Genomic DNA, 26,931 nt, shown 5'->3' with positions numbered 1-26,931 from the left:
TTGATAGTGTTGATGCATCATTCTTTTTTCATATTTAACAGTGAGAACAGTAGGACTAGGGACACAAATAGAAATTTTAGCAAGGTAGGAGTCATCTACAGCAAATACAGTTTTATTTTTTGAATAAGGTGGTTGGCCTTTGGACTGAGTTGCATTTGGATGTTGTGGAGGCAGTAAATTTAAGTGAGTTTAAGAAAAAGCTTGATAAGTATATAAATGATAAGGGCTGGCTTTAAGATTTGTTTTTTAATTTATTTATTTTAACTTAGTTTAGAGGATGGAACAGCCGAGATGGACCAATAGATCCCAAGTTGTCCCAAAACATTATGTTAATACCATCTATTTGTTTCAATAAATCTGTCTAAATTTTATTCCAATTTTCCTGGTCTGATCAGAAATATGCCAAACTAATTTTTCAAACACTAAATATAAAAACAAGAAAAATGATGTTAAAATACTTTTTTCTGTATAAAAGTAACTGGAATTGAAATTGCTCATGTTAATGTAACAAGGGAGAGGAATCTGAATAATTGTTCTTTTGTACACCTAATATGTTTACCATAGAAATGAAAACTAAAAGAAAAAGCATAATGTACACAAACTACTTTGTTGCACATTGAATATTTTCTAGTTTTTTTATATTTGTTTGCTTTGACAGATTGTGAACATGTATAAAACCTATAATTAATGCCCCTTACATGTCAAACAAATATGATGTGTTTTATAACCTTATTAATATATGATGAATTTCATTCATCCAGTAAATAGAAGATTGGAAAATCTCCAAAGAATGTGGCATTGATATGTTTCATATTGTTTAAAGAAACATTAAAACACTATATCAAAGAAACTGATAAATGATGCAGGTAGAACATTTTTGCTTGATGGGTATTTAGAAGCTATTGTTTACTTCATATACACCAATAAGAAAAATAATTTCTTCAAACAAAAATAACAGTATCATCATATTTGAAGTAACTGTATTTCAGTTATACAACATGGGCTACTCAATGAGAAGTCAGAGATAAATTCATAGAAAAGCCAGTAAAAACATGATATTCAGAATCTATATCCTGTCAAATGATACATTTGAATAAGATATTCAGTTAATAAATGAAGCAAGTTGAGTTTGGAAATGAAAAAAAAAGGTGTAGAAAATGGGAAGAATTCTGTAGCATGAAAGTCAATAGCAACCTAAAGATAACCTTTTTCTTCATTTTCAGAGAATTAAAGTATAAAAATGTAATTTTCAAAAGACTTCCACTCACTTTAAGTACACACAAGTCTATACTTTAAAACTTAAATTGGTCAATTTTTTGTTTCTAAGCAGTTACTTAGCAGTACCTGAATACTTGCTTTCATGCATTAACACATCAAATTTTTTTTAACAGCTGTAAACAAAGATGGCAAACACTCACAACAAGTCATGTGCTGTATCCACATAGCTGATAATGAACATTAGCAAATCAAGCCTTGCAATAATATTTTATAAACTAAAATCAAAGACTGTGTCAAACTGTGGATAGGTCTAGATGGAATCCAAAAGTATGTGTCAGATAATTTTACTTGAATTGCTCAACTGATCAGTATGTGTCTCATCACCCCTGCTATGTAAAATTTACTGCCAAGAAGGCACACTACAGAAATACTAAAAGGAAAGCCACGAGGAAGCCTCCATATTTTGAACAAGTGGTTAGTTGAACAGATGAAAATTTTGTTACAACTACTGATCTCACTGTGCTGACAAGAAAGCAGAAAAGATCGAAGGTCAAATGGGTGACAAAGATGATGTTTGTTCAAAAGTTAAACATCTCAAAATCTACTTCTAAATTTTTATTAAGTGTTTGTATTCATACCAAAATGACAATAGCAGAGGTATAGCATGCTTAAAAGGCATCTTTTGAAGAAATAATCAATTATGAAGGATGTACTTGTGTGTTTTTAAAGCAATGGAATGAGTTTTATAACCCACACTATTTTGAAAAATGATGATAAACATAGAGAAAGATGATTCTGATTTTGAAGTTCAAATTACTCATAACTATAGTAGAAACTTGCAAATATTTAAAAGATATATACATAATATTAAATTTTCTTGCATGACAAGAAACTCTCCACATCAGTGATGTGATAATTCTACATGCAGTGGAAAAACCTTCAATTCTGTCCCTAGGCCAGCATAATACTTCAAACAATGAAATAAAGAGTTGATTACCCCTGTAAAAATTATTCTTTCATGGCAATAAAAGCAACTAAAGGTAAACTTTTTTCAGATTTTGAGAAACCTAAATAATTTATATATATCTCTAAATCTTTAACAAGAAGATATACTGAATAATTGTGATATACTAATCAAAAATATAAAATATATATTTTAGCTTTAATTAAAATTAATTGGAAATTAAAATCATTTTACATTTCTTCTAGGTGGGTTTTATATCAATGGTGCAATATGTTATTTTCACCATTTAAAGAGTATAATATGTTTTCATGTTTTATTTCAACTTCAGCCCTGATTAATGTTGAACCTCACAAAGCCTTTGCAATCAGATGTCATATATCCAAGCTTCTGCAAGGTTAATACAGATTTTGATAAATATTGAACTAAATAAGTATTTATTTTGTTTCTCTTTTAAAGTCAAATGAAACCTTGCAGTTCCAGAAAGATATATTAGAACAAGTGCTATAGTTTGAGCTACGGATGTTTATCCCAACATATAACCAAAAATCATTCTCAAAAGAAATAAAGGGGGGGGGGGAGGCAATAAACCACATTTGTTCTAATTTACAGTTGAACAATTTTATTTTATAGACCACTCCACTATTTTTGTATTTAAATTTTGTTTTTTTTTGGGGGGGGGGCATTAATTTTTTTTTGACACTATATCCAACATCTGCTATTGTTTTTTTATCTTCATAATACAAGACCCTTTCTAGGATGATCTGGCAGCAATGGATTATTCAAATGTATTCCAGAATAACCTGTCAGATGTTCTACTTGTTGAATATAGATGTTAGTTCAAAAAGTCTCTCTATGATCTCCAGTGTTTGTGCAAAGCCTAGACATAGCAAAATCAGAGATTATAGCTTCTTGTTCTTGTCATGAACAAGGCAGTCTACACAAAACTTCAAGAAATACTATTGCAAAAACAAAATGATTTCACCAACACACTTAACAGTCTAGGTGAATTCCTCGCATACATGTTATAGGTGCCTATTTTTCTGTAATGTTAGCAACAAATTTAGCTTCTAACTGGAATTACATCTTTGTTTTGCAGACTTTGTAACTATCTTCTTTAAGTTAAACAACTAATCATTTAACATAATCCACATATTGATACACATAAGTTAATGCTCTGTAAAATGTGGATGTGTATAACTGTAAATATCAATGCCTTTTTGTCCACTTCACATTGTAGTGTGTTTGTGTATTCACACTTGCTATGCTATAGCTTTTTCAGTATTCAGGCACCAATTGTAACAAGGCCACTAATGTGTTCTGCAAAATAAAAGTTAATTTCAGTTTACTATTAATTTTGGTTTACTTTAAACATCTTGTACGTCTGTGATGACATACTACAGAAAACAACATGTAGAGTTACAAGTTGCTGTGTTCTCCCTCTTCATTCACACTCCTAACAACTTATGTCAACAGATTAAACAACATGTGGATTTAAAAGTTACTGTGTTCTACCTCTTCATACACACTCCTAACAAATATTGTCAACAGATTGATCTTTATATTTCTCAAGGGCATTCTACAACATTCATGCAAGGTTTGCAGCATAATCATAAATTGACAATAGCTGGTTTGCCAGCTCTTCAGAAATCAGTACTTTAAAGTACTTGCTATGGCTTTCACTCTGATCAAGTTCTTGATATTTAATTTTTACACGTCACACTTGATTTATTTATTGTAACTTAGCCTATTTTTTTTAATAAATCAGCTTATTCTAAATCAAATATTTTTATTCATTATAATTTTCCACTATAGTATAACATAGATATTATGATCAGATTATAATTTCCAAGGTATTTAAACAACTCAAAGTGATAAAAAATGGGTGGGAAGATCAAACAAGAATGCTGTAAAAGTTGTTATAAACTGAACTAAATGTACACAATACACATTACTAATAATTCATAAGTGAAATATAACAATCACTATATCATTCTGATTCAGAAGTTCTCTTCACTAAGTAAAGTTATACAAGCTTTCATTACACTGAACAACAAAAAATTTGCTACTAAAGAAAACTCAAGTGATTCAGGGTAATTTGATGGTGATGATTTCAAAAATGTAGTCAGAATTTGTCCATCACCTCTAGATTTTGAGTTCTTGTAATATCTCAATATTTTATCTGCACTATGTGAAATACCATGCAATCAACTCAGTACAATTGATTTATACTGTGAAATTAAATTTACTTGGACAATATAATGGGTAAAAGGCATACATTTTAGATAACTTCAAATATTGACTGTACTGTATTGGTGTAAAATTCTAAATATATTGTTCATATGTGCTATTTGTTCTTGACATAACTGTAGTAAAATGCACCACTTTTGCTTTGTTCAAACACACACCTGTTCCACCCAGGAATCACGTGCTCAGTTTACTACGACATTCGAGAAGTTCCTCAACTGAGCATAAAAGGGGGTGAAGTTAAACGCCTTTTTTTGGCTGTCTCTCATTCATTTTATTGATCACTTCGCCTCGCTCTGTGCACAATCTAAACAAAGTCTGATCTTCTTTCTCATATCATACCCATGATATAATCAGATTCTGCAAAACTTTGTTTTATAAAACTTTTAAGCTCTAGTTCTGTAAACATAAATCCTTTTATATATTTTAGAAAATCATTTGAAATGCTAACTGCCTCCAGATCAAGTAAAGTCCAAAAGTGCAAAAATCACTCAAACAGTTTTTGCTACATTTGTGGAAAATATATTACAGTCTCATGAAGGAAAAACACACATGAGGAAAAGGTAGCTTACCACCACTGTTGTGTGTAAAATTGGTGACTAAGTACAACATTGGGCTCAACATGTGTGTTGTACAGTTTGCACATTTAGATTTACACAGTGGCTGAATAGGAAGAAAGCAAGTATGCCATTTACAGTTCCCATGATATGGTGTGAGACAAAAGATCATCTAACTGACTGTTATATTTCTGAATATTAAGGCAAAACTAAACACTACATTAAAAATCCAGATATTGCATCTGCAATGAAACCAGTACCTCATGGGTATGGTCTTCTAGTGCCACACCCATCAGAAGATTTATCCTACGAAGAAGATAATGAATCATCTTCATCTAGTAATTGTATTCCTGTGGCATCTCAATGATCTGATTCATGACTTGTCTCTGTCAAAGCAGCATGGGGAACTTCTTGGCTCTCATTTACAGCAATGGAATTTATTAGCTTCAGGAACAAAAGTTTAAATTTACCAAAGTCACCAAAGTTTTTCTTCTCACTACAATATGCAAGATACTTTGTGTTTGTGTATAAGTGTTGATGCACTAATGGAAGAATTAGGTATTGAACATCATCCTCAAGAATGGATACTTTTTATCGATTCATCTAAAGTTAGTCTGAAAACTTTATTTTTGCACAATGGGAACACCAAACCATCAATTCCCATTGCTCATACCATGAATATGAAAGAATCTTATCAAAGCATGAAGATTATACTTGAGGTTAAAGCCATCAAATATGATCACCACAGGTGAAACACATGTGGTGATATAAAAGTTACTGCACTCCTGTTAGGCCTGCAGAGTAGGCATACCAAATATTGCTGCTTTTTGTAGGTTTGGGACAACTGACATGATACAAATCATTTCAAAAAGAAGGAATGGCCAGTGAGAAAGAATGACATACCAGAGAAACAGAATATAGAGAATCAACCTTTATTAAATCCTCAAAATGTTTCTGCTGCAACTTCATATTAAACTGAGAATCATTAAGAATTTTGTAAAAGGAATAAACAAAGATGATGATGTCTTCAGATATCTGTCTTACAAGTTTCCAAGAATAAATAACTCAAAAATGAAAGGAGGTATCTTTGTTGGGCAACAGATTTGGGAAGTGCTGATTGATGATAATTTTGAAAGAGTACTCAATCAGAAAAAAACTTGATGCTTGGAAATCATTCAAACTAGTTATCAAAAACTTCATAGGAAATCACAGAGATGGAAACTATGCTGTCATGATTGAAGATATGCTCGAGAACTACAGGAAAATGGGGTCTAAGATGTCACTACAGATGCACTTTTTACACTCCCATTTAGACTTTTATCCAAATGATTCAAATACAGTGAGCAATGAGCATGATGAGTGCTTCCACCAAGATATTTCTACAATAGAGCAGTGATATTAAGAATGATGGAGTCCTGCAATGATGGGAGATTACTGTTAGTTCTTACAGTGTGAAACTGAGAACATACACAAAAGATGCAACAAGTCAAACAGATATTCAGTAACAAAAACTAAAAATTAATACTATGATGAAAGTTTTGAACATTGCCTAAATGTATTTTCAGTATATAATATTATTATACTCATTGCTTTTTAAAACTGGTATGGCTATTATGTATTGTTTTTGAACATTTTTAAATGTAATTTTCAACGAATATAAGAAGTTTTTGAATAAATCTATTATAATTTGAAAACTACAGTTGATCAGTAATTTCCAAAATGATTTTTAGTATCAACATTGTTAAATTACTCAGAAATAATTGAATTTTTTCTAGTAGCAGAGAAAGTTTCGTTTTTGTTGCCTGGTGTTATTGATAATTTAGCAGCCACAGAAAAATACAGAAGCTGTGAATTCTGGAGACACTAACATTCACACCCTAAAAAAGTACTTTTTTATTAATACATAACAGCATAAATATTTTTTTTAGTTTTTATCTTTCATAAATAGGTTTTAGTATATTTTAACAAGTGAAATTGTTCATGGTTGTGTGTCAAATTATGAAGTTTCAACAGTTAAGCCTACAAATAGCCTGTAGAAGTAAATAAGTCAGCATGAGCTTGTAGGAAACTTGTTTTGGTTCTTTTTAGATATTTTGTTACAAACGTGTAAAATACTACTAAAATATTAACTTATTCATAAGAAAACAATAATATGTTTGATTATTAGTTTCTTGTTGTTGTCCTTGTACTTTTGGATATGTTATGTACTAAATAAAATAATAAATATCATAATTCATACTGATAAAAGCTATAATAAGAAAATGATCTACAGTTATCAAATACTCTAACTACAATTAAATTAAAATTTGTTTGTTTGCTTGTTTCAGTACAAAATTACATTACACAATGGGCAATCTGTGCTTTGGCCATAGCAGGGACATGAACCCTGGATCTTAGTATTTTAAGTCCATAAACTTACCATTGACCCAGTGGGGGGGATAAATTTAAACATCTCCCCAGACAGTCGTGCTACTTACACATGCAAAAGCAAAGGAAAGAAAGTCAGAAATGTTCTAATAATGCTTTTTTACAAAAATCTTTATTTGTCTTATGAACTAATTAACTAGTTTGAAATGACAACTATGCAAGCATCATCTCTTAGTTACAACTGCAGCTGTTAATATTAGCACATAAAGTGCTGAATCCTATTAACTCTCTCGCCCCGGGTATCCTTTACTGCATATGACACAAGGTTTCAGTGTCTTACATTCAAAATTTTATTAAACTATTTTAATGTTATACCAATTAGTATAGCATAAAATTTTAGCTAATAATAAATTTTGAGAGTTAGGGGAAAGTCTCTGCTTTTTGCATGTTATTAGCCTATGTTCTTTGGTGCATTATTTAATGCACTACTATCATTAATATAAAAAATGTAGGGTTAAGTCTCATCGACAGCAAGAAAAAAGGAGATTGGGTAAGTAATTTATTTCTTGTTTTTCATGTTTATTCTATATTTATTATTATAAAAGTAACTAAAATGTAAAAATAGATATCCCTTTTGGTTAGTTAAAGTTAGATTGGGTAACATAAACAATAATAATATATTAAAAATATATCATGAGGCATGCACACGAGCAGCTCAGAGTAACTCATGGGTAATGTAATTCAATAGTGTAATGTGAGCTCCACATTCCCCAAGTAATTTACAAGTTATAATGGCACAAATAGTAGTTATACATGGTTCAAAGGGCAATAAAACAATAAATTTAATTACAAATAGATGTATACTGTTACGAGTTTAAAGCGACTTAGGAAAAACAAATGCAGTTTCACGCTACATTTGAAGTCATTCTAGAAAGAATAGGAGGGTAATTTATATTTATTTAGATTTTTTTTTTGGAGTCAAATTGACCAATCTTGTATAGATTTAGGGTAGAGAAAATAAGAGATAAAATATTTGAAATGTGTTCAGGAGGTTTTAGAGATTACACAAATGAAATTTGGGATTTTTGAGATGAAGAAAAGTATTTTTAATCTTAAGATGAAAATCACCTTGCATGTGGTTTATTCAAAACAAATACTCGATATATTCTAGGACAAATCTTTGTTTAGTTTATGAAAAATACTTTGCTAAAAAATATGATATTTTGTATGTGAAAGGCTTATAATGTTTACTGAAAGACTGCAAAGTTTCGTGAAGATATACACAATATATCAAAAGTTAGTAGTATCAAATCTATAACTACATTATATGAGTACAAAAAGGTCACAGTCGATCAAATTGAAGAAGCACGTGTGGAGAGAGTTAAAGTACACCAATGACACATTCATAGAAGCACCAGCAGTGTGGCACAGTATTAAGCAAGTTTTCATACTTTGGAGTCATGGCCGACTACAATTTGAGGAATCCTTTTGACTAATTGCTGTGGACTATGCTGATGTCCACCCAGAATTACTTTGTTTTGGTTATTCTATTTACAAATGTCTCGTGTGAGCACGTTTTTCCTTCCCAAAATCACCTCAGTTAACAATTGCAGTGGAGGGGTATAATCAACTAGACTTCTGCCACAAATGGGCTATTAAAATCTACACACACAAGGAGTATCTAAAGTGTTAGTAAACTTCCAAACTCCCAACAGCATATAGTGTAAATAAGGTATGTGAAAACCATTTGTATATCTTTCTCTGAAAATATTTAATCACTGTGTACACATGATCGTATAAGCATTTAACATGCAACCAATTTTTCTTTACCCCTGCATTCTATGTTTGCAATTTTTTACAACCCTAATAAGACTCCTGTATCATGAATCAAGGAAATCAGAAAAAGCAGTCCCACATGCTATGACGGAGTTATCACAATACAATGGAAAAAAAAAACATTGATAACAAAGCAATGCTTCAATAACAGAAACCATGCAATAGCTTTAGAAACATTGCTGAAAAAATTTTGAGACAGTTCATTAACCTAGCTATTTCCTAAAGTGCTTGTTACATTCACCTTCATACAGATTTATATCTAGAATAATCCCATAAAATTCTTGAATGATAATAAAGATCTGGAAATAAGTCAAAGCTTTTCCAAATCCACTCAACTATACCAGAAAATGCCTGTACAGCTGAAGTTATTTTTTCTTCTGAGAAAAACAAGATAGCTCTCATTAATTTTTTCTAGCAGCAATGGTAAACTTCATCTATGTCAATGGCAACCAACATCAACTTGCTTCTTTCACAAGGATATAAATGCTATTCATTTGCAACAATCAACAGAAATTTCAACATCACTCTGAGGCACCAGGATATTCCTCCATTACTGCCTATGCAGCACAAAATTTCAGTCCAGCCAAACAGTAATTCGCATACCAGACATTGATATGGTTTCCCTAGCCATTGCCATATCAAAACCATACGTGGCAACATTTTGGCTCACATTTCTGCAGGAAAAACAAAAATTGTGGATGTGGCAAAATTACATTCTAAACTTGTTAAAAACATATGTCAAGTTTTTGTTACTTTACACACATTTTCTGGGTGCAATATCACAAGCTCTTTCTTTTGGAAAAGAAAAGCTAACTTCTTTAATCTTTGTTCTACTTCAAAACAATGCAAGACTTTAAGCTCAATCAGTTCAGCTTAAACAATTTCTGATCACCTGGTGACCAAAGTAAAAAGTAATATGCTAGCTGGAAAGAGTGCAATAATATAAATGATATTCAGTTTGGCTTTCTCAGGCTGATGATAATCTATAGATCCTTTGGTCCATGCTGCCAGTATATCTGAAGGACATTCTTCAAATTTTCTATGTGCTTGCTACAAAACTGGGAGTGAGAGATCAAATTGTACATGCAAAAGGGCTGGACTCAAATACATAACTTTCATCATAAACACTGCCAAAACATAGTTGCCCTTCATGAAAATAAAGACTGATTATTCTAAAAAGGGCCTCAAGGAAACTGTATCTTTACTTGTATAAGTTTAATTAACTCTTTATATTGTTTGAAATTTATAATCTAATTTTATGTAAGGAGTTAGTTTTATGTTATTTTTGTTTAATTTATTTTTAACACTTCTACCGAATCTTGGGGTGTTATCCTGACAATAACTGTACAGTCTGGAAGAAAAATATTGTATCAATATTGCAAAAAGTATCTTTCTAATAGTACAGACTCAGATTATACAACTTTGATAGAATTTTGTTGTGGTATTAACTAATTATTAACTTCCTATCCCAACTAAGGGTCACTTCAAAAACATTTTTATGTTTATTAATGATACTGTCCAAAGGTTCCAATTAAAGAAGCAAAAACTGTATAAAGAACAATGTTAGATAATGTTCCCTTTCCTTTGCTATCAAATCCCTAATGACCTCATTAGATGTTAATTGCATACCCTGTTTTGTGGAAGGGTATAATTGACTGATTTAACTTTATTAAGTACTTGTGTCTTTAAATTCAAAGCCAAAAGTCTGTAACAGAGTGGAAATGTGCCCTATTTATAGGCAAAAATCCTAAAACAAAATGCCACATATACACTGTCAGACATTTTCCAATCATCATACCAAACATTACAGTAATCAAGACAGACAACTTTCAGTGATGGATACTCACTGACACACACAATGGATCATCTTTATGGTAAGATACTGATTATTTTAAGTTTCTTATTCTAAACAATTAACATTTTTTCAATTTTACCGACTCAAATTGTTTTACGAATACATTTTTAATGAAAGTTTTTTTGAATCATAGTTTACAAGTTTCAGAAAATGTATTGTCTATATAATGTAGGAACAGGTTTTCCAATAACAGTAGTTATTGTTACACTTAACCTCATAATCATTAATAATGTCTGTGACAAAGCATTAGTTATCCAATTTCAACAATCTAAAATCTGTACTAGTATCTCAGTAGTTAGATCCATTATACAGTTCACAAAAATAGAAGGAATTGGCAAGAAAAAACAAAAACAAAATGCAATTCAAAACCATTTATCATACAACAGCAGATGATTAAAAGATTAATAAATTTATAGAGAGGAAAATATTTTAATTTACCACAATTTTTAAAGCTTGTGTATCACAAATTTATATTCTTTACAGCAAAAGTTCAGTACATACTTGTGATGTGACACATGAATATTAACAGCATCAGTTGTGAGAGGTTGCTGAAGCCTATATCGAAGTTGATCGGTTTCACTAATGATTGAAGACAGGTGGTTGGTTAATTCTGTTATCATTTTTATTTTCTCTTCTGTAAAATTTTAATGTAATAAAATGAAAACTGAGCATATATTACATAAACATGTAATACACAACTCAAATAGCTTTCTCATTTATTATTCTTAATGGTCTCTTGTAAACCTTCACACATACTACAGGATTAATGAAAATACTATGGGAAAGAAGACCAGAATATCAAAAAATAAGGTCTTGATAGGTACTACATCTGTAAGAAAAAGTATTTTTTAAAGATTAGAAATTCATTATCCTCCATGTTTACTTCAAATAATGAATTTTGAATAAGGATGTTTACAGAAGAATGACTATATCTTTCAGTATTAAGGGTACACTATTTTGAGTATGGATAAAATAAAATATTTTGGTCACATTTTATATCTAGTAAAGAAAGTTAAGTCATTACAACTTAGTATTTATTCATGTGTTCATAATTGTGAAAGAATAAGTTTACATGTGACAGTGCTAACTTGATTTCAAAGCAATTCTACCAAATTCCATATATACTGATATTTAGTTAAGAGTAGCCTGTTCAGATGGATGGTGCTGCAGATTGGTTAGGGACAGATAAGCCTGAATCACAAGGATCTTTGGCCTAGCCATTTTGTTCATTGTGTGCATGAGGTGTCTTTCAGGTGAAAGAACAAACACTTTGGGTCCACAGCTTAATCTCAATAATTTCTGAAAAAAATGTGCTTTTAAAATCTTCTTATAACATTTCCATTTTGATATAAAAGGACAATTATCTTATAAGGGCTTTTCCTAAAGAATACTTAGGAGATATTTAAAGAATTCTTTCTAAAGAATGAGTGTACAAAGATTCTATGATACAAATCCCTACTGAACTGCAAATCATTTTAATTCATTAAGAATTTCTTAACTATCTTTAAAAGAATATTCATTATATCTGTCTTGTTTTAGGTGATAATTTGTTGCAAACAAAATTCAAATTATGCATCGGCAAATTGCTAATCATACAATAATTATACAGAAAAAAATTATGCATTGTTATGTGGCAAAATGTAAAACTGCAAACCTTAGCTTAAGTAATAACAATAACATATATGATGATGTTAGACAATTAATGCAATTCCCACAATCAACAGCTATTTAACAATTCTTTTTTTTAAATAACTAAAACATTTTTAAATTTATAGTCTTTTGATAAATCATTAATAAAACTGTCTGGCTGGCCAGCAGGCACCACTTGCTGAGCACCAAAAAGTAAAGTCACAAACAAGTCAAAAGTTATAAATCTGGTAATACTGTTCTAGACTTGACTTTACTAAGTTTAGAAATTCACATACTGACTTTGTATTGATTATGTAGTCAACCACTGATTACACGATCATACGTAAATTATACAAAAAATGTTTTGGTCAAGTAATCACATTTAACTAGAGGCCTTGATTCTTCTACAGAATCATCCAAGAAAACCAGCCAATTCATGATTATATGTATCAATATATATGGTTTATAATCAGAATTATGAAATGAAAAAGCTATTCCACTTATTTCAGTTCTAACGTATTAAACATTCCTTACTATCAAACAATATTTTCTATTCTGAAACTATTCATATTTAAGTTTTTAAAAACTGATGCACAGATTAAAAACTATCATTTCTATTTCATTCAAATGATAATCCAAAAAATTAAATATTGCATTATTAAGATGATTAATGTGTGTTATTTGTATGATCTTTAGTTAATCAATAAAGTTATTCCATTTTTTTTATCAAATTTAAATTTTATATCATTTTAATGTTAATAAATTTTACAGAATGCATATAACTTACATAACTAAATTCTTAGTGGTGGAAAGGCCTCTTCAAAGTGTTCTTTGAAAGTTTTACTTATTACATTTCTCTTTAATTTTAAAATTCAACATTGTGATATTCTCTTGATTAATGAAAACAATTCACTGCTGCTATAAAATTTAGCTGTAACAATTATTTTTACAATTAGTAGTGTTTGGCAAAATTTGTTTTTGTAATATTCTAAATGTTCTCCTGAATCATGATACAATATTAAATATCTAATTTATAAAAGTTATTATAACAATGGAAATTAAGTACAATAATAAACCTTATAATACTAAAAATTACATACCAGATTTAATGTATAATGATATTATATGTTCAGTGGTGAACTATTTGCTGTTTATTATTGGACTATATTACATACAGTTCAAGACTATAAAACCCCCTTTTAAATTACAGTTCTGAATTTTGATGGGCTGATTTAGTAGAGGAATTGGGCATGCCAAATGGTCTATCCCTATTCTGCAGCAAACTAAACAAATACTAGAAAACCAAGTAAAAATTAACTTCAACTATACTTTAGTTGGTCAGTAGTTTCTACAGTTAAGAACAATTTTTTAAATAATAACTATATTTTCATATTAATACAACATACCAAAATAGTTATAACAAATAAATACCAGTAAATTAAGCTTTTTACTACAGTCTATACATGTAACTCTCTCTGAGCAATCACACTTTTCATATATTTTTAATATTTTTACACGAAACCATATGTAAATTTGTATGCACATCTAATCAGTAAGATAATATCTGTCCACATGTTTTCATACAGGAATGTTGAGAACATGAGAACAAATAATTAAAAAATTGTCTGTCTTCCTAAAATGATGGTTTTCAAACGAAACACTAGAGGTTTATAGATCAACACACACAAAATGGCAACTACTAACCAATGATGAGTAACTGTTGTTCCACAAGAAGTGAGCCGGCACAATTCAGATAAAAGGAATAAAGGATAAATTAATATGTTTCAATGAAAACTTGATTTACCTAAAACAGAATCAATGTTTCATTTAGACATGTGTTAATATATCCTCTACTGCTTTTTATCTAAATTGTTACTAACCAGTCAACACCCTTGTCCTCCAGTGCTAAGTCTCATATGTTTAGTTGAATTTGAACTGCACATAAAAATCCATCAATCACATCACTATCAGGCACTAAACAATTTTTGCCATTTAATTCCACTAATTCAACCATAGCCTCACAAGTAAAAATAATTGTTTTTAATGATGAGATAAATTACAAAATGAATAAAGTACTTTCATTCCTTCTTGTCTTAGTAATGGGATCATTGGCAAAAAAAAAGGTTACTACAACACCATAACAATTGAAAACCAAACCTCAAATCCTAAACTTAAGATAAAAAAATTACTATGAAACCACTTCCTCCTGAGACAATCACATACATAATAAATATTGAATTAACCTGTTCTACTAAATCTTATGATCTTATTCATAAGCCAAGTATGCTAAACAACTATTAAAAAGTTATGACAACATGTATTGTACAGGATTTCAAAAGGAATCTTTGTACACTAATATCCCTATAGAAAAGCCTTTACAATTGACAAATGTTCTTTTATGTCGGAATAAAAATGTTGTAAAAAAGACTTCCAAAATATGTTTTCGTGGATTCTCCTTTTTTTTTATTTAATGTTAATATATACAATCAAATTGATGTAATTCCAATGTGATCAAGGTTAACACCATCACTTTCCAACTTCATTCTTTGCCATTATGAAAACAATGGTTGGAGTTTCAAGTCTATATACTATCAAATATATTGACAACACTTTTGTCACCTTTAATGATTCATGAAATGAGTGGCATTTTTTACAATATCTTAATTGTCGGCATAAAAATGTAAGATTTGTAACAGAATTTCAATTTGATTTTCTTGATACTGGTAGATAACATACTTGTATGTGAAGCATATCACAGGAAAACATTTACAGATCTATAGTTTAACAGTTTATTTCACATTTGTTTAAATTCTGTCAAAATACTGATTCATCAGGCTTATAAAATCGCTAGCACGTACAAATATCTTCATAAGGAACTAAAACATGAATTTTTAAATAAAACTGCTTTTCCAAATATTGTGACAACATCATTATACAGATAAGGTGAAATATCATAAACCAGTAAAATTTTATGTTCCAAAACAACCAGCGTCTATATACGTACTAGTAAACATAAGTTATGTGTAAAACATCAATTGTGCAAGCTGTTTCATAGAACTTATCCGTAAATTTAGTTAAGAGTGATTTTTAAATGTGAAAAAATACAACATTTTTTGGTATAAAAACAGAAATTTATATTTAAAACATCTAAAATGGTGTAAAAGTTTTTTGAAAACATGCTCAAGAGAACCTGCAAATTTTGTGATGATTAGCAAATCATGTATCTGAGATAAGCTTGGCAGATATACCATAATGTCTGACTATGCCACATCTGAAATTCAAACTAGAGGATGCAATAAGAGGAGTTTATGGTTAGGAGATATTACTGATTAAGAAAGTAGAGCTATAGCTGAACAAAATGAGTTCAGAAGTTAACTTGTTGATAAGAATACAAGTACTAAATTTAGATGAAAACAATTTGTATCACTTTTTTTTTCAAAAATTGTGGGTAACCATAAGGATTATTCTAAATTAAGTTTTAAAGAGGTCTGGTTATCCCAAAAAAACTCAGATTACAAAACTCTGAACCAGTTATGTGCTTAGTCTATTTCCCAAAACTTCAATACAGTATATACAATAAAGTTCTAGTTAAGCTATCATAACTAGATGGATGTCTACTAAATTTTGTCAGCAATTTACATAATTTTAAACTGTTACACTAAGAAATACCATGCTATAAGAAGGAATTAAAAATACAAAAAAAAATTAATTTTGTCATTCAAGTATCCCATAAACAACATTAATAAATCCTGAGAGTGAAAACATTTTACATATTATCTTCATACCTAAGACAGAGGACTGTGTGATATCAGTAGTTCCTCTTGCCAGTCTGTAGCGATGAATATCAGTAGTCAACTATATTTATAGAAACAGTTCAAGTTTCATTTCTATAAAAGTATAAAATATATAAAAAAAGTAAAAATAAATAATACAAATATTCTATACTGTAACTGTGAAGAAATTGAGGAATAAAAATAAACTTATCAAATCAACTTGTGATACTCTCGTAATTCAATTTCATGAAAATTGTTATTCTAATATCTGTAGCATATTTTTATACTTCTCAAGAAATTAACATTTTAGGGTTTTGACTTTAGTGAATTGTTCCTGCCTGTTTCTAGAGTGGGTCAATGTTTCAGCTTCTATACTGAGGGCTTTCCTTGTCGTCATTATAGGAGCCAAAACATTTCTCCACTCTAAAAACAGGTAGAAACAGTCTACTCCTATACTGAGGCCTTCTTTGACATTGATATAGGAGTGCCGTTCCTGCCTGTTTCTAGAAGACCTCAGTATAAGAGGCAAAACGTTTCCCCACTCTAGAAACATGCAAGAGCAGTCCACTGAAAACAAAACTCTATCTCTACATTGCACAAAATATTTTTGAAACACTTTTAGACTCCTTTTACTAGTTTTATAGTAATATAATAGAATTATAAATAAAATAAAAAGTCAACACTTTAGGTATACTTTTAGCAAAAGTTATACATCTGAAATATTTTTACACAAATTTGGTCTGAAACCTTAATAGAATAGAAATAGCAGCAGCAAAACTTGATGATGATGAATTTTCAAAATTCCTGCTATAATGAGTTTAGATAATTCACCATGAATTATACATCTGGAATATTTTAATGCTGCACTGTATTTCTATTTAAAAAATCCAAAAATATGACTAGGTTTTTAAATTTTTTTGTATTTACAAAATTACAAGTAATTGTTAAGAAGAATAAATGTATAAAGTAACACTAGTGTTAAACTGTAAATATAATCATCCTCACTCCCCAACCATGTGGATGTGGGCAAGGTAAATTCCACTTGTCCCCGGAATTATGGGGAAGACGTGGAACAAACTGTGCTCAACTAAGGACCCAGAATGGGACAACCTGCATTTGGAATTACAAGAACACAATGGAACCTCTTTCATGAACAATGTACTGAACCAATATTGATCAAAAAGAGGGCCATGCTCAACCCAACATGATAGCCAAGCATCAAATCTCAACCAGTATTATGAGTAGGATTCCACATAATACAAACATCTGGGGAAAAAAAATCAAGGGTCCCAGGTAGGAAGGCTCCCAACTTTGCCCTCTTCTCCAAGAGTGGAGGAAATTCACTTGAACACTGGAGGAATAACCTCTTTCCAGCACTCAAATAACTGGCAGGTGTGGTAAGGACTCCCTAGTAGAACATGGGAGGGTAATGAGCATTAGGGAGTCCTGAAGAACAATGCTCTGGAAACAGTGCAGTAGGTGAACCAAGTTCCCTAAATTGTTAAAAGCAAACTGACCCAGATATATTTGACACAATGATTGGCAGAGACAGGCAGGATCTTCTTATGCTTTACTCATGATAGTCCATGAGTGACAGTCCAGCATAGTACAGTAATACCACTCGGTCTGCCTTTAGGTGGTCTTTGGGACACTTCATTTCTACAGAGCCTGTTGCAACCTAGATAAAGTATATTGTGTTAATGATTGCTAGTGTAGAATTGGTTTGATAAAAGCACACCTGCCTGGACAATGATTGCCACAGAGTGGGATCCTCTGAAAAAGAGGTGAGGAACTCTGGAAAGTAAATAAGAGGCAGTATTAGTAATGAAGATACTCACACCTCCTTAAAATCTGGCAGATGTGGTTAAGATAGCTACAGGGGGGTAATCAAAAACCCTCATACAAATAACGTGAGATAAAAGTATTGGGGAGGTCCATATATCAGTCCACACAAATTCCTTCAGCAGGCAATTCAACCAGGCCACTAAGAATATAGAAATGTGACAAATCTGATGAGATGGGACATGCAGAAGTCTCTTCACCTCCAAAGAGAGCCCAGAATAAGTGATATGGATTAATTTTCTTACCAACCTCTACAAAGTAACTGGGGATAATTCCCAGTAAACTGAAGGATCTCAATGAATAAAAAGTCTTTGTCTAGCACCTCCAGATCAGAGTCCAATCAGTTACAGAGTTGAAAAATAGCAGTCAGATGAATCAGTGAAAAGGATTTATCCTCTTCCCTGGTGGCCAGTGTCTTAGGTAAGAAGGACCTGTCTGGGTATAGGAGGATGTAGGTAGAATAATAAAGCATCCTGTGCACATGCAGGGTAAACAATGCCGACTGGTGACATCCGCAGGCAAGCAGCAACAAAAATAAACCTTAAGTGAAAGGTGATACCTGAGACATGAGGCTAAGAGCTCATATGGATGTTGAGAAAGAGCATCTAATACCACCTTAATATTTCAGTTTGGTAACTGAAACAGTCGGTTGGGACAAAGGACCCAAAATGACTTGAGAGGTTCTTTGAGTATCTAAAGGTAGTTGATAAGACTACCATATATAAGGCAATTGTGAAAGATGCCTTGTCAAAGAGCCAGGTAAAAAAAAGAGAGCTATGGTTGGCATTTCTAAACAAACTGGGTTCAACCTCCTTGCAATACACAATTGTCAATATATATGTGACCATTACAGTTGATAAATGTCCATTGTGGGACTACGCAAAGACTGAGACAGATACATAGCAACTTTAAAAGTCAAACTAAAATGCATTGTGAAGGAATGCATAACCTCCATGTATGAAGCTTGAGCTTCAGGACAGCTGGGTGTACGATGTCAGATCATGGCTGACCCAAAAGAGATGGCCAAATAGGAAGTGGAAGAAGTGGGCACTCCTGAAGGTACCACAGAAGCAGAAACCAGGGTTGAGCCTGCCTATGTGGCGCTACCAACAGAACCTGACAAAGGGTTGAACGAATCATAGCTAGTACTCTTGGTAACATACAAATCAGTGGGAAGGCATAGAGGTGCAATCCTGTCCAGTCCTAACTGAATGCATCTATTGCCAATGCCTGAAGGTGAAATACTGGAGACCAAAATGGCAGTAGTTGAGTGTTCCAATGATTGGCAAATGAATCGATCATCAGTGTCCCAAACTGAGAGCAAATACAATGGAAAACCACACAATGCACCATCCATACTGTTGGGAGAATCAGATTCATCAACCCTGGAACATGGCAAGCTAGTAGAATATGATATGATGGGAGTGGGTCTAATAAAGAAGATCCAAGGTTCTAAAACAAAGAGACCTGGATTGAGTGCCCCCTTGACAGAAAATGTAAGAGAACACCGTGGAATTGTAAAAGTGAAGCATGATGATTTTTCTGCTTAATAAATCCAGACCTTGAAATATCACCCTTTGAACAGCAAAAGTTCCAAAACATTGTTGTGTAGGGAAGCCTTGTCATCCATCCATAAGCCATGGAATTCCTGACCATTGAGATATGAACCCCATCCTAAAAGCAAGACATCTGTGAAAAGATGGATCTCTGGACGAGGTGGCGACAGAGGAACACCTCTCATAGTAGTGTTTCACTCAAGATCAAAGTTGTTGATCTTGAATAAGGAAACTGGGGAATCCAGTGGATCCCTGTTCATGATCAATTGGTTGGGTAGAAACCACTGAAGGGATCTCATGTGCACCCATCCCACAGGAATGATGGATTCAAGTGATGCCCACATCCCCAAAAAAAGAGTAAGAGTCATACTGCCCGTTCCATAGCATGTGGAGCCAGATGCGAGTCGACTGAGATACATGTTGAAAAAAGATGCCCAGATGGACAGTATATTGTTTTGGAGTAAGAATAGACCTCTCAGCTCTGATAAAATAGCCTACCTTGGTTACTTCTGAAAGTAGAACTTAGGTGTGATATTCTGCCAACTGAGGAGATGGTGCCAGAAGTAACCAGTTGTCCATGTAATGGTGTGTGTACAGGCCCAGGGAATGGAGGTGACAAGCAAAAGCTTGTACAATTTGGCAGAACACATATGATGCTAATTCTATTCCGAAGGACAGAGACCTGAACTGTAGCACCTGACACTTGTGCACAAAATGCAGATAGTGGCAGGATGACTCCACTGTGGGAACATGCAGATAGGCATCAGGGACAATGAACTTGGTCATCCACAGTCCTGGCAAAAAATGCCTGTGCAGAGTGAGGAATGACTACATTGTGAACCTTGGAAGATCTAGGAATTGATTTAGATGAGAAAGATCGATGACCTAACGCTAATCTCCTGTCTTCTTGGGCCAAGCAAACAGATGGGAATGAAACCCTGGATGAACTATGAGGAATCTCTCCACTGCCCCCTTGATCAAAAAATCTCTGATAGCCCTGGAACGAAGTTCCAAAATCCGAGAAATACTACAGGTTGGGTGGATAATAATGGTGAAGATGTGAACTGAATGACTAATACTGATGCAAGGATCTGTAGTACCCATGGATCTGTGGTAAAGGTTTTCCACACATCCAGAAATTCTCGAAGCCAAGCCCCCACAGAACCAAAAGGCATGGTAGTCACCACTGCCACTGGCAGCATTCTGATATGGGCAGAATCTATTCTGGGTATCAACAAACCAAGAGGCAGATCTCGGGACACTTGAATGAGGTGGAACTATGACCCCCTGTAGGAGCTGAGGAAAGTAGAGAAGCCAACAACGACAGGGATGAATGCAGACAGGCGACATATATACACACAAATTTCCCTTTTGCCAATTGTCAAATAGAGAAGCTTTCTTAATAATATAAATAAATACCATGTAGTTGTTGAGCTTAAGATTCTTCTACAGTAGGTGTCTGTGACTTGTTAGCGATAAATTCAATGATGAATAAACAGCAAACACTTCACTTGTTTTCAAAATAATATATATATATATATTTGGAACATGTTAAACATATGTATAATAAATTCTTCAACACTATAGATATTATGTGTATATCGTATAAATAAAATAAAAACCCTTAACTAACCCGAGACTAATTAACGTAAAAGGTCGGTAACCTTAACTAAAGTCGCGTCGGGTTATAGGGTTTTTTATTCATATCTACCAAGACTTCTTGAATCTACGTGTTTTTCTAATATCATGGGTATTTCATAAATACTATATATGTAGTTCTCTCCTCCTTGTCAAATATCCACTTAGGCCTATTCAATTGCTTTAGAAATTCAATTGACAAACTTATTTATCTTCTCTATTTCTATCGCACTAGTATTCTCTATGATTAACTTACAATTGTGGCATGAGTTACCATAATCGTTTGGTATTTTTTCTTCTGAAGATCCTCTGTTCCTTTCGTTAAAATGCACTCAGACTGGTTCAATTACTTTAGAACTATGCTTTTACGGAATAAAATTATTTTTTATATCTTCTTTTCTACTGATAGTTTCACTAACATATTAAACATTAGGCCTATGTCAATCATTAGGCCTATCTCTTGTATGGTACTTAACTTCATGCTAACTTTATTCTCTTTCACTATTATCTGTCTGCTATTCCTGCTCATCTCATGCTATTTATATCTTTATTACTTAATCGTTCGTCCGGCTTCTATATTCTCAACATCAATGTATTGTACGTGACATTCAATATTCTCAACATCAATGACTTATTAACAAAACCTCCTACAATCATCAGCTTTCAACTCTTATTATAACAAAAACTAAACAATAATAAAACATTCACTCACAACACTGAATTAGTCAATTATATATAAACCAAACAGTCTTTTATATCATTATATCCTGGCTGAAAAGCTTCAATACTGGAGAATATCCATGCCCAAAACTTACTTGACAGGTGAAAAACAGGGAAACATAAGTGAACTGTAAGTGTTGTTAATAATCTCACAGGTTGATATAGATTAGGTTATACGAGTAAAGATGAAAAGGACTTGCCAATGGAAACAGATATATTTATAGTAGACATGTAAAAAATCAAATGATAATGAAATTATATAACAACAGATTTCACCCAAAAGGTAGCAGCTAGTTATAATATATATGTCTGGAAAAAAACAACTGTTATTTAACTTATGGGTTATGAATTAGAAACACAACTAACTGTACATCTCATTTTGTGGTTCAGTACAACTGTCTGAAGCAATAGTCACCAAACAAGACAATTACGTGTACATACGTGTATTCATCAATGGTCATATCCAAGCTAATTAAAAGTTTTACTGTGAAGAACACATGAATAGAAAATATTCAATACATATTAAGCATTATATTACCTTTAATAACTCTGACTCTCTCTCTTCACAAGTCTTCAACATCTCAATAATATTCAACGACTTAGATTTTTCCTTTTCATCTTTTATTTCTTGTAGAGGAACCTGAAAATAGGTCGACAAATAAAAAAAGTTCCCATGTATATTCATCAAACACCTTAAATGAAAAAACTTATCATCATGTATGGCTTTGTGAATCATGGTTGTATGTTTTACAGGATTGATATCTAAGTATATATCCAGGGTTCTCACTAGGTTTCCACAGTGAAGTGTCCCAGACTCTCAATTTTTTGTTTCAAGAGTTCCAGTGAGATTTTCAAGGGTCCCATAAATAGAATTTAATAAACTCGAAAAAAGAAAAAAAGCACTTCAGTGTCAATGAAAAACTTCATTTACAATGTACACTACATGTTTACCTTCTGCAAGTGGAAAACATGTTAATATTAAATGAAAAACTTCATTTACAATGTACACTACATGTTTACCTTCTGCAAGTGGAAAACATGTTAATATTAAATGAAAAACTTCATTTACAATGTACACTACATGTTTACCTTCTGCAAGTGGAAAACATGTTAATATTAAATGAAAAACTATATTTACAATTTATACTGCATATTGTTTCTCTTTATGATTTTTTTCTCTGTGTAAAAGAAGTTGAGTATTCTTTTGAGCTCAAAAAATTATTATTTATAATGTACATTACATGTTGCTTACCTTCAGTAAGTGCTAAAATAGGACAACTTGCAAGAGGATGAAATGAACAGCTTTTCCAATAAACATGAAAATACTTCTTCTGTTTAAAGGTATCATTACTTAAAAGTGACGACTTGATTTCGTCTTCTTTTAAGATTTATTTTGGTCCAATTAACATATTGTATATAAATAAATTATTGTGTACCGACTACTAAATATGATATGTTACAAATTATTTTCAAGCAGAAAACAAACACCTTGATGATTTTAAAATTAAAACTACATGTCATTTGATGTCGTTTATCTCTAAAATATGTGCATCACTCAAAGAATATGAAAAAACTGTCATATAACAGACAAGATTTTATAATTTTATTTTGCTTTCAGGATATAATATATAACACTATAGGAGGTCGATTGATTTGACTGACCTTGTAACCATACAAAATTAGGAAGTAAATCTAAATTTCTCTTTTTCTTTATGGAATGACTAAAAATTGTAACAGAACACCACAACTGTTTATCCTAAGTAGCTTAAAGCTTGTAACAGCATACATCTATTTATACTTAAATCTTATTGTTTTATTGCTCTTTGAACCATGTCTAACTAATATTCATACCATATAAATTGTAAGTCATGTGGGTAATGTGCAGCTCACATTATGGTAGTGAATTACATAATGCATGGACTACTCATGAGCATACATCATAAAAATTATTATTATTAATATTTATTTTACTTTATCTAACATAAAAAGTTTTCAATTTTTACATTTCAGTTAGTTTTATAATAATAAATAAATATACATGAAAAACGAGAAATAAAGTACTTACCTGGGTCTTTTTTTTATGCTGTCAACTAGTGATAAAACTTAACCATACTTCATGTTAATATTCTGTGTTTTTTGGTGCATTATTTAATGAAATAAAAATTATTTAATGCAGTAGTACCATCAGTATGAAACAAAGGCAACAATGTTCCATAACGATCACAATTTTTCTGGTTTATTTAACTGTGGGACAAAATCCATTAAAAATTCAGCTAAGCTTGTCAATGTGTTTCCCATGGGAATAAAGTTTGAACTGGAAGTAAAATAGACAATTCTCTGTACAGAAAACATAAAATGATGTCAATTGATAGAAAAAAACTTTGGCTTTCTATTCTTTATAAATAATATAGTTTTATATGTCAGAGAGAACTATAGGAAAGTTCTGAAAGAGAAGATATGACAGGTGGGCATAGCAAGAGGGGTCTCATTTTCTATTGTATTGCTCTGTAACTAAATAAGATTGAATGCTATGTAAATTATTCTTTGCCTGAGCAATTACAACAGCATAATGAGTAATTTACATCAAATTTCATACTTCCCAGAGGGGTGGTAAAAAAATTAGAGAAGAGGGAATACAAGAATAACAAACATCACAGTTCCCATACTAGGGGAGATGTTTTTTTAAATATTTCCTCAGAAAATTAAGAACTTAAAACTTAAATAATACTAAACTTTGGTTTATCACCTATGTTCTGATGCTGAGTTTATTCATATACAATGATAATAAAGTAGTTTAATTAAATTTTGAATGTAACTGTGTGTGCACTTTGACCTACCCGAGGTGAAAGGGTTAATCACGTGGTACTTTGACGTGGCTTTATTTTGGGATTGATGAAACCTGTTAAAAGTTAATGGTGGACAGGTGTGTGAAAATTGTATGCTGTTTAGTTCTTTATGGTACAAAATTCGAAGCAAAGTCTTGCCTTGCATAAGGGTCATTTTGTGGCACATCTTCGGTACGAGTGGTCAAATCTCATGTGTATGGGCACCTGGGAGTTCAGGTTAACTAGAACCTTTGTATCTATTTGTGAATTACCAAAAGAGAATAAGAAGTTGTCTAGACTATCTCAGTTTATACTAACACTTTAAACTACATATAGAAATCATCTTTGCTTGTATCCAATCCAGTTCTCTAAAATACTCATCTAATCACCTCTTAATCTCTTTCAATGTTGCAGCTTCTACCACATCTAAAGGTAAACTATTCCATACACCAACCACCCAATTAGAACAGTAGCATTACCTTAACTGGAGTCATGCCCAAGTTTCCAATTTGTTAGACTTGTGTTCTCTAATTTGTTGCCTGCAGATTTTTTTAAAGAAAACATCATCTAGATTTATAATAACCTTTCAGAGGGTGATCTGCTTATAAAATCTACCCTATATTTTTTCTAATAAAAATTGATGTGAAACAAAAAGCATTTAAATGTTAAGCCATCTTGTAATTATCATCCTAAACCTATTACATTAGGTATGAAGGCTATCTGCATTAACTCAGTTTTATAATCCCCACAATGTCAATTTAATCAAAACAATATCAAAAGAAAAAAAAGATTTTCATTTTGTAATTTTTGTTGCTAATTATTTCAATTTCTGAGACTACTATGGTAAAATATTAAACATACTACTTAAAAAATAAGATAAAAAATACTGAGGTTCAATTACGAGACAAAAGCTAAAATTTGTTTGAGCCTTCTGATATCAAAGACTGATGAACTGTATGTCAATTACAAGAAAATCAAGCAAAGCATTATTGTCAGTTTAAACATAAAAAAAAACTTCTACCAATATGATGTCTTAACAAACTTTATTGAACTAAAGAGTTTGTCTCTGTTTAAAACAAACTTCACTTTACTGTAAGTTACTACAAGCTAAGGTTTAAGGTTCTTGGTGTCTTCTAAACCTCGGACACAAAATTAATATCATGTTATAGAAACAAGAAGAGAAAAATGTCACAAAAATATCAAGTATTCTGTTGTTCAGTACAAACTTGCATGGTGTTTACAAGCACAATGTCTGTTATTCAAACTTTTTCATGTGAAATAAGTGATTATCTTTTGAATACATTTATGCTACTGGAGAGATACACCTTGCCAAAGAAAAAAAAAAGAACTGTTATGGCTTCTTCAGTGTCTCATGCTCTAGCCCTTTAAATTTAAAATAAATAATAAGTTCTCCAATAACATCATGTTGGGCAATATCAAGCAACATTCTTTTGACTAATTGAGCATTAATAGGAATATTTTGAAACAACAAGAACTATAAAACATGTAAGTTTATTTGTAGTTAAGCACAAAGCTACACAATGAGCTATCTGTGCTATGACCACCATGAGTATCGAAACCTGGTTTTTAGTATCGTACATTCGCAGACATACCACTGAGCCACTGGGGGTAAAACACATAATGTGTGTGTGTGTTATTTGTGCTTCCTTAGAAAGATGTACCTCCCAACATAAAGTAAATGAACAAATATCAATAAGGGTGAAAAAGGTACACTTTCATTCTACTAAATGTATCTGCCACTTTTGAGGTACAATTTTCACAGAACTTGTATCTCAAGTAAAATTAATAATGGTGCTGAAGAAACTTGAACAGAAACAACAGAGGAGGTTGGGAAAACCAATGAACATGAAAATAAACATTCACTATATATATATATATATATATAT

The 26,931-nt window shown here is 31.7% G+C and overlaps 1 protein-coding gene across 5 annotated transcripts in view; it reads right to left on the bottom strand.

The window, feature by feature from the left end:
• LOC106460623 overlaps positions 1-26,931 on the bottom strand; it is a 40,597-nt gene that overhangs the window by 7,535 nt on the left and 6,131 nt on the right. For all 5 annotated transcript variants that reach the window (XM_022387519.1, XM_022387509.1, XM_022387504.1 and 2 more), the window contains exons 3-5: positions 22,738-22,839; positions 16,456-16,525; positions 11,543-11,675 (exon numbers count right to left, since the gene is read on the bottom strand). In XM_022387519.1, coding sequence (XP_022243227.1) covers positions 11,543-11,675; positions 16,456-16,525; positions 22,738-22,839 — 305 coding nt within the window. The remainder of the gene's footprint in view (positions 1-11,542; positions 11,676-16,455; positions 16,526-22,737; positions 22,840-26,931) is intronic.

The sequence above is a fragment of the Limulus polyphemus genome, unplaced genomic scaffold (genome assembly GCF_000517525.1).
Source record: "Limulus polyphemus unplaced genomic scaffold, Limulus_polyphemus-2.1.2 Scaffold34, whole genome shotgun sequence".
In the NCBI taxonomy this organism is placed as follows: domain Eukaryota; kingdom Metazoa; phylum Arthropoda; class Merostomata; order Xiphosura; family Limulidae; genus Limulus; species Limulus polyphemus.
Note: the sequence above shows the minus strand (reverse complement) of the source record. Positions and strands in the feature narration are given on the sequence as shown.